This window comes from Ranitomeya imitator, chromosome 8 (genome assembly GCF_032444005.1).
Source record: "Ranitomeya imitator isolate aRanImi1 chromosome 8, aRanImi1.pri, whole genome shotgun sequence".
Classification (NCBI taxonomy): domain Eukaryota; kingdom Metazoa; phylum Chordata; class Amphibia; order Anura; family Dendrobatidae; genus Ranitomeya; species Ranitomeya imitator.
In genome coordinates, this window is record NC_091289.1 from 190,987,272 (window position 1) to 191,004,380 (window position 17,109).

General features: G+C 40.4%; 1 protein-coding gene across 15 annotated transcripts in view; it reads left to right on the forward strand.

Annotated features, from left to right (window-relative positions):
- LRRC7 (leucine rich repeat containing 7) overlaps window positions 1-17,109 on the forward strand; it is a 337,880-nt gene that overhangs the window by 82,158 nt on the left and 238,613 nt on the right. For 8 of the 15 annotated variants that reach the window (XM_069738249.1, XM_069738254.1, XM_069738253.1 and 5 more), the window contains exon 2: window positions 12,075-12,175. The exons of the other annotated variants lie outside the window; for them this stretch is intronic. In XM_069738249.1, the coding sequence (XP_069594350.1) occupies window positions 12,076-12,175 (100 nt within the window). In that variant the 5' untranslated portion in view covers window position 12,075. The remainder of the gene's footprint in view (window positions 1-12,074; window positions 12,176-17,109) is intronic. 15 annotated transcript variants of the gene reach the window in all.

Genomic DNA, 17,109 nt, shown 5'->3' on the forward strand with positions numbered 1-17,109 from the left:
TGCAGCACCCCATCACTCTCCTTCTTGGTTAAATAGCCCTTACACAGCCTGGAGGTGTGTTTGGGGTCAGTGTCCTGTTGAAAAATAAATGATGGTCCAACTAAATGCAAAATGGATGGAATAGCATGCCGCTGCAAGATGCTGTGGTAGCCATGCTGGTTCAGTAATTCAGTAATTTTGAAAAAGTCCCCAACAGTGTCACCAGCAAAGCCCCCCACACCATCACACCTCCTCCTCCATGCTTCACGGTGGGAACCAGGCATGTAAAGTCCATCCGTTCACCTTTTCTGTGTCGCACAAAGACACAGTGGTTGGAACCAAAGATCTCAGATTTGGACTCATCAGACCAAAGCACAGATTTCCACTGGTCTAATGTCCATTCCTTGTGTTCTTTAGCCCAAACAAGTCTCTTCTGCTTGTTGCCTGTCCTTAGTAGTGGTTTCCTAGCAGCTATTTTACCATGAAGGTGTCATGGTTTACTGTGCTCTCGGGTCAGGTAGTTGCAGGGTTAACTCGAATGGCCTCTTTCTGGGTCCTGGGAGGCTTTTTATAGCCTCACTGTGAGGTCAATCCTTTATACTCTGACCCTTGGCTGAGTGTGTCCGACTCTGGTGTGCCTCTGCTTTGTGCAAGTGCTAAAGTCTGTCTGTTTGGTTTCTGATCTGGTTGTGATTCCTGCCTGCTGTTTCTGTACCGTCTATTGCCCGTTCTGGTTTTCTGATCTCTTGCTACGTCCTGACTATTCTTCTGACTGCCCCTGTGTACTGCGCCGCCCTCTCCGTGTATGACCCCCGCCTGTCCGACCTGAGTTCCCCTCTCCTACTTCAGATTCCCTGTAAAATCCTGCACTCATCTCCAGCAGCAGGACGCTAAGCCCCGCCCCCTGTGGTCACATGATCATAGGTCCTTCTGTTCTCTACCATACTCAGCACGCTGTGCAGGTCCCGTCTGTCTGAGTTTTCCTTGTAGTATCTGACCCCGGGCTCTCCCACAGTGTGAGTGAGTCACCTTGTTCAGCTGTGGCAGTGCGCTGGTGCTGACAGGATCCTGACAGAAGGCCTGCTGCACAAAGTCTCCTCTTAACAGTTGTTGTAGAGAAGTGTCTGCTGCTAGAACTCTGTGTGGCATTGACCTGGTCTCTAATCTGAGCTGCTGTTACTCTGCGATTCCTGAGGCTGGTGACTCGGATAAACTTATCCTCAGAAGCAGAGGTGACTCTTGGTCTTCCTTTCCTGGGGCGGTCCTCATGTGAGCCAGTTTCTTTGTAGCGCTTGATGGTGTTTGCCACTGCACTTGGGGACACTTTCAAAGATTTCCCAATTTTTCGGACTGACTGACCTTCATTTCTTAAAGTAATGATGGCCACTCGTTTTTCTTTACTTAGCTGCTTTTTTCTTGCCATAATACAAATTCTAACAGTCTATTCAGTAGGACTATCAGCTGTGTATCCACCATACTTCTACACAACACAACTGATGGTCCCAACCCCATTTATAAGGCAAGAAATCCCACTTATTAAACCTGACAGGGCACACCTGTGAAGTGAAAACCATTCCCGGTGACTACCTCTTGAAGCTCATCAAGAGAATGCCAAGAGTGTGCAAAGCAGTCATCAAAGCAAAAAGTGGCTACTTTGAAGAACCTAGAATATAAGACAGAATTTCAGTTGTTTCACCCTTTTTTGTTACGTATATAATTCCACATGTGTTAATTCATAGTTTTGATGCCTTCAGTGTGAATGTACAATTTTCATAGTCATGAAAATACAGAAAACTCTTTAACCCCTTCATGACCGGGGGATTTTTCATTTTTCCGTGTTCGTTTTTCACTCCCCTCCTTCCCAGAGCCATAACTTTTTTATTTTTCCGTCAATTTGGCCATGTGAGGGCTTATTTTTTGCGGGACGAGTTGTACTTTTGAACGACATCATTGGTTTTAGCATGTCGTGTACTAGAAAACGGGAAACAAATTCCAAGTGCGGTGAAATTGCAAAAAAAGTGCAATCCCACATTGGTTTTTTGTTTGGCTTTTTTGCTAGGTTCAATAAATGCTAAAACTGACCTGCCATTATGATTCTCCAGGTCACAGGTTCATAGACACCAAACATGACTAGGTTATTTTTTATCTAAGTGGTGAAAAAAAATTCCAAACTTTGCTAAAAAAAAAAAAAAAAAAATTGCGCCATTTTCCGATACTCGTAGCGTCTCCATTTTTCGTGCTCTGGGGTCGGTTGAGGGCTTATTTTTTGCGTGCCGAGATGACGTTTTTAATGATAGCATTTTGGTGCAGATACGTTCTTTTGATCGCCCGTTATTGCATTTTAATGCAATGTCGTGGCGACCAAAAAAACGTAATTCTGGCGTTTCGAGTTTTTTTCCCGCTACGCTGTTTAGCGATCAGGTTAATACTTTTTTTTATTTGATAGATCGGGCGATTCTGAGCGCGGCGATACCAAATATGCGTAGATTTGATATTTTTTTTATTGATTTATTTTGATTGGGGCGAAAGGGGGGTGATTTAAACTTTTATGTTTTTTTTATTTTTTTCACATTTTTTTAAACTTTTTTTTTTAACTTTTGCCATGCTTCAATAGCCTCCATGAGAGGCTAGAAGCAGGCACAACCCGATCGGCTCTGCTACATAGCAGCGATCTGCTGATCGCTGCTATGTAGCAGAATTGCACGTGTGCTGTGAGCGCCGACCACAGGGTGGCGCTCACAGCGACGGGCAATCAGTAACCATAGAGGTCTCAAGGACCTCTATGGTTACAATATACAAGCATCGCCGACCCCCGATCATGTGACGGGGGTCGGCGATGACGTCATTTCCGGCCGCCCGGCCGGAAGCGGTAGTTAAATGCCGCTGTCTGCGTTTGACAGCGGCATTTAACTAGTTAATAGGTGCGGGCAGATCGCGATTCTGCCCGCGCCTATTACGGGCACATGTCAGCTGTTCAAAACAGCTGACATGTCCCGGCTTTGGTGCGGGCTCACCGCGGAGCCCTGCATCAAAGCAGGGGAGCCGGCATCGGACGGTATAGTACGTCCGATGCCGGTAAGGGGTTAAATGAGGTGTGTCCAAACTTTTGGTCTATACTGTATATAGTGAATTTATTAAAATCACTGATTGTTGGACAAGACCTGTTATTGTTGAGGGTTAAAATACCTAAATATCCTGCACTAAATCAAGCCGGACCTTCTAAAATGCTACGATCGCTGGAAGAAACATTTATCATTGGAAGCAATGAACAAGAAGGTGGCAGAGGATGAAGGGCAACCAAGGATACAGAAATAAAGATCATGAATACCCCAACCAGTTTACTGTCACTTGACTACAAAGAGGAAACATGAAGCCCATGCAGTAATTCTAACCATCGAACTGATACCTGAAATCTTGAGGATGGACCTTCACGAGTCTCACAACTATTTTCGTTATACATTGGCCATTTATCTAGACACTTTGTGAAGTTCTGTGGAGGATAAATTGTAACTAGTAATAAATCGAAATCAACTGCACTTTCGTTTTCAGAATCCTAAAGGAAATCATATCTGACGCAGTCGAACATAGGAACTTCGACGGTACCAGTCCTCCATGCCTCCAAGCTAATGGGAAGTCAGTGCTTCCTGGGAAATGGTCAAGTTGGCCGTTAATGTCTGAACCTTGGAAGAACTTTGATGAATGACTTTAGTTGTTGTCACCATTTTCTTTTGCTTGTTGAATTTGGGAAGACATTTAGATCCAAGGCAAGACATCTCTCTTAATGACCGTCAATATGTCTTTTAACTGACCTGAGATATAAGGGACTAGCATCCTCATACAGGTCACAATCCAGCAGCTGTCGGAGGTCCACTATAGCTGACAACTTGCTGCATCAGCCTCGATCAGATCAGTGTTGTCACCGTCCATATCGGTTTAACCCCTTAGATGCTGCTGTGAATAATAACTATAAAATGTAAATGTTTAAAAGACTGTGGCTTCTCCCTCTTTATCCCCATTGGCACCCTGAGATCATGATTGTGTGGTCCTGATGTTTGCCATGGCACTTCACGAGCAAATGGCGGCCTTAGAGTTTGCCGGCTATAGTAACCTGTTCAAAAGTCTGCAACATTTAGGTGGTAAAAATACACTTTTTAATTCTGTCATTGTCACTTTGCATTAATTCCTGAAAATCACCTGAAGGGTTAATAAACTATGTGATGGCAAATTTTAATATGTCAGGGGATGCTGTTTTTAAAAAGGTATCACTTTTGGGGTTTTTCCATTGTATAGGAATCCAAAAGTCACTTCAAACTTGGATAGGTCCCTAAAAAAAAATAATTTTGTACATTTCCATGAAAAAATGAAAAATTACTGCTACATTTTTAAACCTAAAATGCTAACAATATAAAATAACATTTTACAAATGGTGCTGATGTAAAGCCGACATGAGGGAAATGTTATTTATGAATGTTTTGCTATGGTATGACTCTCTGAATGAAAGGGATGATCATTCAAAGTTTGAAAGTTGCTAATTTTTTTTACATTTGTCAAATTTCTGATATTTTTTTTTATAAATAAACACAAAACATATCAACCTAAATTTACCGTTGTCATAAAGTATAATGTGTCACGAAAAAACAATCTCAAAATCACTGGAATTTGTAAAAGCGTTATAGAGTTATTGCCACATAAAGTGACACTGGTCAGATTTTTAAAATTGGGCTCTGTCACTAAGGGGTTAAATAAGTAAAGTTGATTTTAATGAGCCAACTAATAGATAAGAAGTAATTTGGTCTACTTTGTGGAAAGGTCTTCTAAATGTATTTGGTAATTTTTCATGAATTTGGCACAGTTCAAGTAAAAACTGCTAAAAGAAGCCATAAGAAAATGTTATATAAATGCCCCCCCCCCCCCCCGTAACACTAAAAATGTAGCATTTCAGATTCACAAATTTCAACAGAAGAATAGATTTTAAAAAAGAGAAGTTTTTCCATTCGTTCCATATTGAATTCGCTCCTGTCTTTGACTAAAATAGTGTGAACCTGGCGTAAAAAAAACCTTGAAATCCTTAATGGCCTTCTAAGTACTCGAGGCCATGACGCGGTGTCGTCGGAATAGTGATACAATGAATCCAAACGGTGCGTGAAAGACTCCTTTGATGTATAATAGAGTCTATAGACATTCTGCCAAATTTTGTATTGTTTTGACATTAAGACCAGTGTCATAATACCCAACGCAGATACGATATGAGCCTTAAATCTTGGATTTACGGGGGGAAAAAAAGTTTGTGTCCTGACCCCAGTCCGAAAAGATTCAGCAATCCACCGTTGTATTTCTGACTTTTCATAGGAAAGCACTGAGTTATTCTGCAACTATAACTCAAAGGCAAGTGGATCCGTAGAGTGTGATACATTTTTACTTCGCAGCAACAAACTTTTTTTTACTTTATTTCTGGTATTTTTGTAGCGTTTTGTAGATTATAGTACTACCCTAGAACTACATCATCAAAGGTTCAAGTGAATAAAAGAAAACTTTTGCAGCTTTCTGCTATCCCTTTTATTCCTTAGGGCTTACGGCGTATTTCCTCTTTGTCCGTAGCACGCAAACCTTGATCTGTGTTCAGCAGCTTGCTGAGCTCAGCACATACTTTAAGTGGAAAAGGGCTAATTGTTCTCTATGGAGAGATACCCATAGAGGTCTGCAGTGAGTGGTGACAGCAGGGTTATATGGGCTTTTCAGTTCCCTTTCTGTCGATGCTTCTTATGTTACTTTGCAGATCTAGCTCAATATACTGTGTTCACCAGCATGAGATCAATGTAAGTGGATTTCCACGAATAGAAACGGAATTGCTAATGATATATTTTTTGCAATTACATTTACAAAAAGGAAATTCTTAATTCAAATCTTAAATTCTGGGTGTCTGTAGCCTCCACTAGAGGGAGTTTAGTGTTTGTCTACATACAGTTATATTATCGAGTTCAGTGTATCAGCAGTTCGCAGTAAGCTCCCCCTAGTGGCGGCTGCAGACAATGAAATATTTATCATTTAGAGGAAACCTGTCACTCAATTCCTGCAATCCCAAATCATGATCAGCATGAATCAGAGCCTGGATGCATGATTGCAGCCTGGCATAATTTTTATAGAAACGCTTCAGAGAAAGAGAAAAATAGGGAGAGATGTGCTCCAGTGAAAACATGGTTTAATAGGGCTGGCTTTCCCTCACGCAGCTTCTGGTGATTGACAGGTCTCCATGTGCACACCGGACTAGACTTGTCTCTTCCTATAGTCCTCAGACAGCTTTGTAAATAAGGCTAGGTTCCCATTGCGTTAATGGGACCGCGCTAACGGACAGCGTTGCACGGCGAAATTAACGCCGTGCAACGCGACCGTTAGCGCGCCCATTAACAGCAATGGGGATGCGCATCACTAGCGCGTGCCATTTTCGGCACGCGCTAGCGATGTGCCGGTGTTTTGTGGCGCGCCGTGGATGCTGCTTGAGGCGGAGATCTGCGAGAGCGGGGACTTTTAACGCGACCCCTTTACAACACATTGCGTTAGCGCAATCCGCTAGCGCTAGGCGCTAAACGGATTGCACTAACGCAATCTGAACCTAGCCTTATGCTTTCTCTGATGTGCCGAAGCATTTCAGAGAAAAATACACCTGGCTGAAATCGGGGAGCCAGGCTGCGATTCATGCTGTCCGTCGTTAGGACAGCATGAATTTAGTGACAGGTTCCTTTTGAATGATAAATATTTGATTGTCTGCAGCCACCAGTAGGGGGAGCTTACTGCAAACTGCTTATATAATAACTAGATGGTGGCCCGATTCTAATGTATCGGGTATTCTAGAATATGTAGGTAGTATATAGCACAGGCTACGTACTATATTGCACAGTGACGTAGTATATAACACAACCGACGTAGTATAGAACAGACCTACGGAGTATGTAACACAGCCACGTAGTATATAACATAGCGACTTAGTGTATTGCACAGCAACGTAGTGTATTGCACAGGTACGTAGTATATTGGTCAGCCACGTAGTATATAGCAGAGCCACGTAGTATATTGTAGAGCCACGTAGTATATTGCACAGGCACGTAGTATATAACACAGTCATGTAGTGTATTGCACAGCTACATAGTGTATAACAGAGCCCACACAGTATGCAACACAGCCCACGTAGTATATAGCAATGTGGGCACTATATGCGTGGTTAAAAAAGACTTAACCCCTTAGTGACAGAGCCAATTTTTTTTAAATCTGACCGGTGTCACTTTATGTGGTAATAACTCTGGAACGCTTGTACAAATTCCAGTGATTTTGAGATTGTTTTTTCGTGACACATGATACTTTATGATAATGGTAAATTTAGGTTGATATGTTTTGTGTTTATTTATAAAAAATATCAGAAATTTGAGAAAAATGTAAAAAAAATTAGCAATTTTGAGACTTTGAATGATTATCCCTTTAATCCAGATAGTCATACAACAGCAAAACATTAATAAATAACATTTCCCACATGTCGGCTTTACATCAGCATCATTTGTAAAACGTTCTTTTATTTTGTTTGCATTTTAGGAGGTTTAAAAGTGTAGCAGTAAGCTTTCATTTTTTCAAGGAAATTTACAAAATTTTTTTTTTAGGGACTTATCCATGTTTGAAGTGACTTTAGGAGTCCCATATTTTGGGAAACCCCCAAAAGTTATACCATTTTCAAAACAGCACCCCCTGACATATTGAAAACTGCTTTCAGCTAGTTTATTATCCATTCAGGTGATGTTCAGGAATTAATGCAAAGTGCCATGACAGAAATGAAAATGTGTATTTTTACCAACTAAATGCCTCTAACTTCTGAACAGGTTACAACAGCCGTCAGACTCTAAGGCCGCTATTTGGACATGAATTGCTATGGCAAACATCAGGACCACCCGATCATGATCTGAGGGCACCGATAGGGATAATGAGGAAGCCCCCACACTCTATTAACCATTTACATGATGTTGTCACTATTGACAGCAGCATCTAAGGGGTTAAACAAATTTGGACGGTGAAATCACTGATCATGGCTGATGCAGCAAGTTGTCAGCTATAGTGTACAGCCGACAGCTGCTGGATTGTCACCTGTATCGGCATGATAGGCTCTTATATCTCAGGTCAGTTAAAAGACGTATTGGCGGTCATTAAGGGGTTAAAATAAAAAATAAACATATAGTCACCTTCTGAAGGGCCCCTTGTAGTCCTGGCGCCTGTGTGCGGTGCATGCGGCAGCTTCCGGTCCCAGGGTTGGATGAGCGCAGGACCTGTGATGACGTCGCGGTCACATGACCGTGACGTCATGGCAGGTCCTTCTCACATAGCATCCTTGGCACCGGAACCTGCCGCTTGCACTGCCGAGGAGAGCGCGCCACGTCGGAGGGTGAGAATAACCTTTTTTTTTTTATTATTATTATTTGTCACATTAGATCTTTTTACTATTGATGCTGCACACGCAGCATCAACAGTAAAAAGTTGGTCACACAGGGTTAAAAGCTACGTTAAGGGAGTGCGTTACACCGCGCTCCGTTAACGCTGCCATTAACCCTGTGTGAGGGCTGACTGGAGGGGAGTACGGAGCGGGCACTGACTGCGGGGAGGAAGGAGCGGCCATTTTGCCGCCGGACTGTGCCTGTTGCTGATTGGTCGTGGCAATGGTCGTGGGCGTTTTGCCACAACCAATCAGCGACTTGGATTTCCATGACAGACAGAGGCTGCGACCAATGAATATCCGCGACAGACAGAAGGACAGACGGAAGTGACCCTTAGACAATTATATAGTAGACTGTATGCAGTCAAACACTAAGCTCCCCCTAGTGGAGGCTGCTGGCAGCCAGAATTTAAGATTTCATTTAGAATTTAATTTTTATAACAGTTTTTGTAAAAATATTATCATCATTATCACTTCTGTTTCTATTGATGAAAATACACTGACTTTGCTCCGGCATTTTAGATACAAAAAAAAGATAACCTGGCTGCTATTGTCATTGATGCTGCTTGTGGTTCGGGCAGTATGATTGAGTGACAGGTTCCCTTTAATATTGCAGTTAATTTAGAGCTCTGTATGACTTTGCTATAAAGATATATTATGAAATTAGAATATAATTTGTAACTTATTTTGATTAGGATTATTCTTTTTTTTTGCTCTATTCACAATTCTGCTGGTTTCTTGCAAAAATAGCGAAATTATTAGGTCACCCATCTGACAAAACATTGTAGATGAACCAGATGTTTCCAAAGACACCAAGCAATTTTGAAAGCAAAATATTTGCAAAATGATTCATCATGTGATCCACCATGAATGGTTTTCTGTGAGGAACATTTATGGTGACCTTAATTAATATTTATACCACTACGCACAGATATGTCCTCCTTTCCCTTACACATGTTTCACTAGGGATGCAAATGTCTCCGGAAAACCAAATCAATACATTATTACAATGACTAATAAAAACCTTTTACAGGCTGCAATTCACATAATTTACAACCGTGTAGACACAAAGCATAAACATATCCCGACAGCATAAAGAGAAATCATGTTTTTTTTTCCTCGTATTATGTTGAGTCTAGAGGTAAGGGAGGACACATCTGTATTTACCATATTTACTGTATTTAAAGGGAACCTTACAGCTTGCCCAGGTCCCCTAAACGGCCGCCATGTATTTATTGCTCTGTTAATAACTTGCCTAGCAATTCTTTTTTATTGTCTAATTGATTTTAACATATGATGAAAAATTATTTTATGGTGCGGCGATGCTACTCATTAATATGATGTTACTGACACCCACAGGGGCATGATAACAGGATTAGTGGAATAACTAGTCTGGGGGAAAAGAACGCCCCCACAACTAGGCACCCACTAATTGGCATATCACCAGCACAGTTATACAATTGATTTTGTTTGCCATACTCAGAAATCAGTCAGACAATAAAAAGAGATTGTTAGGCAGGGTCTTAAAGGGAACATGTCACTAGTTTTATGGATTATAAACCATGCCCGTCACCCTTAAAATCATCTAAATTGGGTTTTTACATCCCTTTCATAATCTCATAAGTGCCCCTGAATACCCCTGAAAAAGTGTTTTATACGTGTCCCGAACTGTATGTAGATTGTGTAGTTTAGTTTGATGCACGAATCCAGATTGTGATCAGTGGCGCCCCGGTCCTTCAATGGCCACCTCTGTCTGGATGGAAGGGATGACTTTTCTATGTCATCCAGACAGTACTCGAAGTCTTGCCAACGCATTCCCATTATATGAGTTTGGGCTGCCGGTCTCTGATTCCACTGTGCCAGCACAAGACTTTGGGTACCACGTTGAAGACGTAGAGATAGAAGAAGTTGCATCTGAAAGGACCGCCACGGCACTGATCACAATCTGGATTTGCCCATCGGAGCGGACCACACAATTTACATACAGCAGGGAGGCATGTATAAAACTCCATATGAGGGCATCTACATGGATATAAAGGAGTTGTGGGAACCCTATTTACATGATATTAAAAAGCAATGGCCATGGTTCATAAGCCCAAAAACTGGTGACACGTTCACTTTAACAGAGCAATAAATGCATGGTGGCAGTTTAGACGAGTTTTGGCAAGCTGTCAGATTACCGCTAAGGAAAATACATGATCTTTTATTTATTTTATGGGAAACCTCATTTTCATGTGATGCTTCATCTCTAAAGCAGCTGAAGTCACTCTTGGGCTTAGTATCGTCTTGAGTTTTGATGTTTTTTGATAGTCTTCTGGTATCCATGTCTGGAGGCAAGCAAAAAAAAGGGGTACCAGCGAGTCTAATAAGGATGAAATAGTTAGACTATGTCGGTCAAGAGTTTTTTCAACGTACACAGGATCGGACTGGCCCACAGGGTGACAGGAGAATCCCCCGGTGGGCCCCTGTGCAGATCTGGGCCCACAACCCCACTGTATGGGCAGTGCTTGGCATAATTCACTTCATTCACTCTGTACAGAAAAAAGCCGCATCTCATCATTCATTTATCAAACTACCCAGTGTATAGAGATATAGGTAAATTTGTCATGGAGGGTAGTGTAATATTTGTATGCAGGTGAAAAGTGCCCCCCCCAAAGTCAATGTTACTGGTGGGCCCTTGACAGACCAGTCCGACACTGAACGTACAAACACTACTTCAGACCAGTACCTTTGTCAGGTGATTATGTTGTTCTGACAAATAGACGACAGGCATGAAATTTTAAGAGCAACATTGACCAACATCATCATCATCATCATCATACTCATCCCTGTCTGACAGGCTGATGCCTTGAGGATTCTTACTCTATTTACCATAGTTGCCTCCTCCAGTCATCGTGCCAGTCCAAGTACACACATCCAGTTATAGACATTATCAACAAAATCTTGCTATGTCACTCTTGCTTTCTTATCTATGAACACGTAGGATGACGGAAGGATATGCTCCAGGTTATTGCCCGTGTTACTTTTTCTTGTATCGTTTTCGATCATTATGTAATGGGGTTCCTGAGCTGAGCCAATGAACATCTCAGCTCCACTTATCTACACATAGGATTTGAAGAAAACAATTAGACTTCAAAGTAAAGCTTCTTTTATTGTGCCAAGTGCAACGTTTCAACCATCAAAGGTCTTTTTCAAGCATGCTTGAAAAAGACTTTTGATGGTTGAAACGTTGCACTTGGCACAATAAAAGAAGTTTTTTTCACCTGGATTGGATGCTGTCCTTCATCATTTTTTTGGGTATGTACACTTCCACTTTGGTCTGTGGGACTAGAACGGGCATCTCATTGCCAGTTGTGCTGTCAGCTACTCTCTGAATTTCAAAGTAAAGCTTGGCTGAGGTCATTTGATGACCGTATGTTACTCCTCAGACAGGACTCATTTTGATGGATCATCTTTAAAAGCCTGCATAGTGAAATCTTGGAACAAGTTGGTCAAGAATGACTATTGTGTCCAAGCATCTAAGTATAGGATCAGCTGAGGTGTAGGAAGACTGGGCGGTTTGATTGTATGGAAGGCACTCGATATTACTGGACCTTCACTGATGTCAGGTGATCTGCATTTCTTCTAGAATGGAGAACCTCAGGATGTGTAAAGATCCTGCACCGTATCAAGGAAACTCCACAGTGCAGGAGATGCTCGCCTCTGTGAAGAAAAGACCGGAAGAAGAGTGTAAGTTGGCTTAATCCCTAAACACTTTGACTGCTATTGTAAAATGTATCGGCAGTGGAGGGGGTTCATAATAATAAATGTATAAAGAAAACAAAAAAAATGCGTTATTGGTTTTTTTTTCTCACTATTTTTTTTCCAGAACTTAAGTTAAAATGATAAAAATAAAGAGGCTTACCACCTGAAATGTAAAATTAGTCATATAGTAGTAAATCAAACAGCAATCCGTAGTTGCCAAAGTTTGATAGTTTCATTTCCTTTGGTTACAGGGATTTCGCAAAAGTGACAACAAGGAAGCACGGCCATATTGGTTGTCGCCTTTAAGTTATTTTCTCATAAAACGATGGGCAATTATCATTGTATCAGTCTGACAAATGACTGTATTTCCATGTGTTTGACAATATGGCTGCACTTCCTGTTAGAACTGTCAATAACTTTTCAGTAACTAATAATTTTATGTTCGGTGCGAGAGTCTTCTTGAATTAAATATTGATGAGAATGGTTTTGGAATAGGCTCAAGAAATAGATGTGGGTTCTGCAGGGTATGTTCACCTCCGCGTGGACACTTATGTTGTGGTTTACTGTATCAATTTGTGCAATTTTGTTGGGAGATAGATGAAAAAGGTTGATAATTTGTTTTCCATCTGAACATTACCCTTTTTCTTCTATGAGGTTAAGGAAAGGGACATGATAAAGCCTCTGGGCAATGTCAGAAAAATGTGTGTGCAGACTGCTAGGTAAACCGTGTTGTTTCCCCGTACTGCGCCTCCCATTGTTTTATAAGAAGCAAATTAACAGTTTCATTTGGTATAAACAGCTCAATTCAGTGGCTTTTCAATAAAACAACAAAGTACCACATAACCATGTATTATCTACATAACAGTGCCGTACCAATAGAGTGCCCTAAGTAATAGTGCCATATAGTGCTTACATAATAGAGTTGTACTGCGAAGAGATAACAGTACCATGCAATGCCCACAAAATGCTCTAATACAATAACTACATAATTCTGTTCTATCACAAAACAATAACATTACTATGGAGTGTCCATATAACACTGTCATATCGTACATAAATAAGTGTTGTAAACTGAAAAGATAACAGTACCATGCAATGACTACATAATGCTCCAATACAGATAGAAACTGTACTGTTGATTTAGAATCATTCAGCAACTATAGGGGTTAAAATTGTTATAGCAGACAGGCAGTGGTTAGCTCAGCCTCAAAGGATGCTGGGAAAGTTGTTATTGTGTCCTGGACCTCCAAGACTAAGGTGTGTGTTAGAGAATCTCCTGAAATCGGACAAGCTGTGTAGACCAGTTTTTTCTGGGAAGCGATTAAATTATCATACAAGCAGTCAGAGCAGCCAGGAGCATCTTTATTACATCAAGATAGAAGTGAGAGAGCTACAGCACCGGACTCATCCCCTTTCCCCAACCTCATGAGGAAAGTACAATTCTTCCTAGGTTATCTGTGAAGAGACTTTCATATATGTTGATGAAGCATTACATGAAGAGAAGTGATTTTGTGTGATGAAAAGAAGCTTCAATAAACCCCCTGTGATCAACTTTAGCGCAGAACTGTGTCATATAGGTGTGCCTGTAAACCATTACCTCACCTCTTCCGTGAAGAATTATAATTAATGGTCGCCCAGAGTAAGATTTCCCCAGGATTCCAACAATAACTCATGTTTCCTTTGTATCGCCTTCATATACAGAGTGGTGTACATGAAACAAGTATCTACATAATACTCTCATAGCGCAAAATGATAATCGTAACATGGAGTGCCAAAATAATACTGACATATAGTGCTCACACAATAGTGGAAAGATAGCAGTTGCGTGCATGACCTACCTACTAAAAATGATGAGACAAGGGGACGTGGATAACCTTTTGGCTTGAAATACGACATTTTTTTAAAAAGATAATAGCGGTATTTAAAAAGCATGAAACAAGTACTTTTTTGTTGCAAGCATTTTTAACAAGCATAAAACATCACAATCTGCACAAAATTAAAAATGAACTCTTTGGCATTTGACGCATTGGTCTCCCGCGCTTATATAACAATACCGTGCTTTATGACTTGCAGTGACGTAATGTGCACCAAGTACGTCGTTAAGGAGAGACAGGTCATATATACAGCGGAGGTGAAGTGAGTAAAATAAACTGAAGTAAATGATGCACGTACAGTAATACTGCCATACAGTATACTGCAACTTCGCCATGATGTGTACCTGCAGGTGGTGGGACCTCTATTTGGGGGGTCCTGCAGGATATGGATACTATAGATACTGTATCTTTTTTGTTCTTGGTGATATTATCAAGGTGAATGAATCTGCATTCCATCGGTTTGTCTTCCGAGTCATTTCTCCATAATCATAATTGGCATTATAGATTTCTCTTTATTTCAAGCCGCGCTCAAATTAAATTTCTTGGATAAATTCCCTAAATCTGATGTGACCAGATGGTCCTATTTACAGCTCTCCTTTGTCAAAAAGGGCTGATTTAACGCCGAGAGGCATCTCGTGTTAAAGTTACAACATCGGCTGAAGAACGCAAAAAGTTTTGAGCTTTTTGACTTTTGTTTTTGTGTTTCGTCATAGTTAGTGTTTCATTTTGTACTATCAAGTATATGATACTGTATAACTTTGCATCCTTTGGTCATTGCGCAAGGCCGAGTCGTAGGTACCGAGCCTGTCCGCCATCCTCTGATGGGTGATGTCTGGTACGAAAGAATAATAACCTCTGTACATATGGCATCCAACTCAGTCAAGAAAATGTCCGTAGACTAATGTTAGCGTCATATAACAGATTTGTTCAGCTTTGAGGTTGAGTGATAATACAGCTATATTCATAAAGCCTGAAACAGGTGGTGGTCGAAAATGATGGACCCCTGTTTGGCCTGAAGACAATGTCAATCTTGTATCTTAAAAATCCCAAAAGAGGGGCATCGTTTAGGCAGACTTTACCCACGAGAGGGCAGTACGTGGGTGTTACAGGTGCGGCTTAAATGCTTCACGTTCTACAGTTTGACGGGAATCTGTCAGCACAGAAAAACTGTTCAAACCAAGCACAGGCACTTGGTGCATCATGACGAGGCCAAACATTTAAGTCTACCTTCCCCCCTACTTGTTTTTTCTTCATCTCCACCCCTTTCTTCTTTGATTGACAGCTCTGGTTATATAGAGCCAGAGAAGGACAGCGATAGATGTAAAAGTGGCGGGAAGGTGTTCTCTAGTGCCGTCCTTTGCTCATTCTGTGTGTTGGAAGGTGTACTTCAGTGTCTGTCCGCGCCATGATGGACCGAGCGCAGACTCAGGGCACCGTAGAACAGACTCCATTGAAATGTTGGTTAGTATGTGGATGCTGGATGATTCCTGTGCTGCAGTTATTTCCCTGGAAAATGAACTTAGGATCGGACTGGTAATGCTGGGAAAGATGGCTGCTCACTGTGTAGGAAATGTTATATTGTCCAAGAAAACCATGGGCATTTATTCACGTACCTGAGGGATCCATCAGAGCTAAATTGGTTAACCTAGGGTTTATAGGAAGGGATTATCCTAAGTGAGCAGCCCCTTTAATTGCATTAATAAGCAATATACTTTATAAGTGGTCACGTGGCACCTCAATGTAAGGCTGGTGAATGAGGCACATAAACTCATTCCCAAAATATAAAACCGAGTTTCCAGTTGTGTTAGGTAAAGTATAACGAGTTCACAAATATTCACCAGTTTTTCTTCCACAAACTGATTACGGGGCTTCTATAGGTAATATCTTTCTGTACATCTGCATGTACGGGGTGGGGGATGTGGGACCTCAACTGTTCCGTAATTAGGAAGGGGCGGAGGGAGGGACACCTATATTCAGATTCAGGAAAAATAAACGGATTTGGCCATCAAAAGTGTGAGCGTCTGTATTATCCAAGGATGGGACAGGGGCAACTGATAGAAAGGCTGCTATGGTCAATAGGTGAGGAGACTGATTGGGGGTCTGTGCTGCCCCCACGTCTTAGTATATATTATATTCATACAACATGTTTTCCTGAAATTGTGGTGATGGTGAAAATGATGCATTCATGTAGAGAATAGGATTTAAGATATGTTCCAGTAAGTAAGATTGGCAGATGTATCTGACCTAAAATAAAATAGATACAAGTTAAGACTGATCTAGATATGAGATAGATAGATAGATACTATATAGATAGATAGATAGATAATAGATGATAGATAATAGATAATAAATTATAGATAATGGATAGATACTAGATAGATAGATAGATAGATAGATAGATAGATAGATAATAGATAGATAATAGATAGATGATAGATAATAGATAGATAATAAATTATAGATAATAGATAGATACTATATCGATAGATAATAGGTGATAGATAGATAGATAGATAATAGATAATAAAGTATAGATACTATAGATAGATAGATAATAGATGATAGATAATAGATGATAGATAGATAATAGATAAATGATAGATAATAGATAGATAACAGATAGATAATAGATAGATAGATAGATACTAGATAGTTTATAGATAATAGATGATAGATAGATGATATATAGATAGTAGATAGATAACAGATAGATAATAGATAGATAGATAGATAAATAGTAGATAGATAAATGGATAATAGATAATAGATACTATACAGATAGATAATAGGTGATAGATAATAGATGATAGATAGATAATAGATAGGTAGATAGTAGATAGATAATAGCAAGATAGATAGGTAGATAGTAGATGATAGATAATAGATAGATAGTAGATAGATAAATAATAATAATAGATACAGTAGATAGATAGATACTAGATAGATTATAGATAATAGATAGATAAATGATAGATAGATAAGAGATGATATATAGATAGTAGATAGATAACAGATAGATAGATAATAGATAAATGATAGATAAGG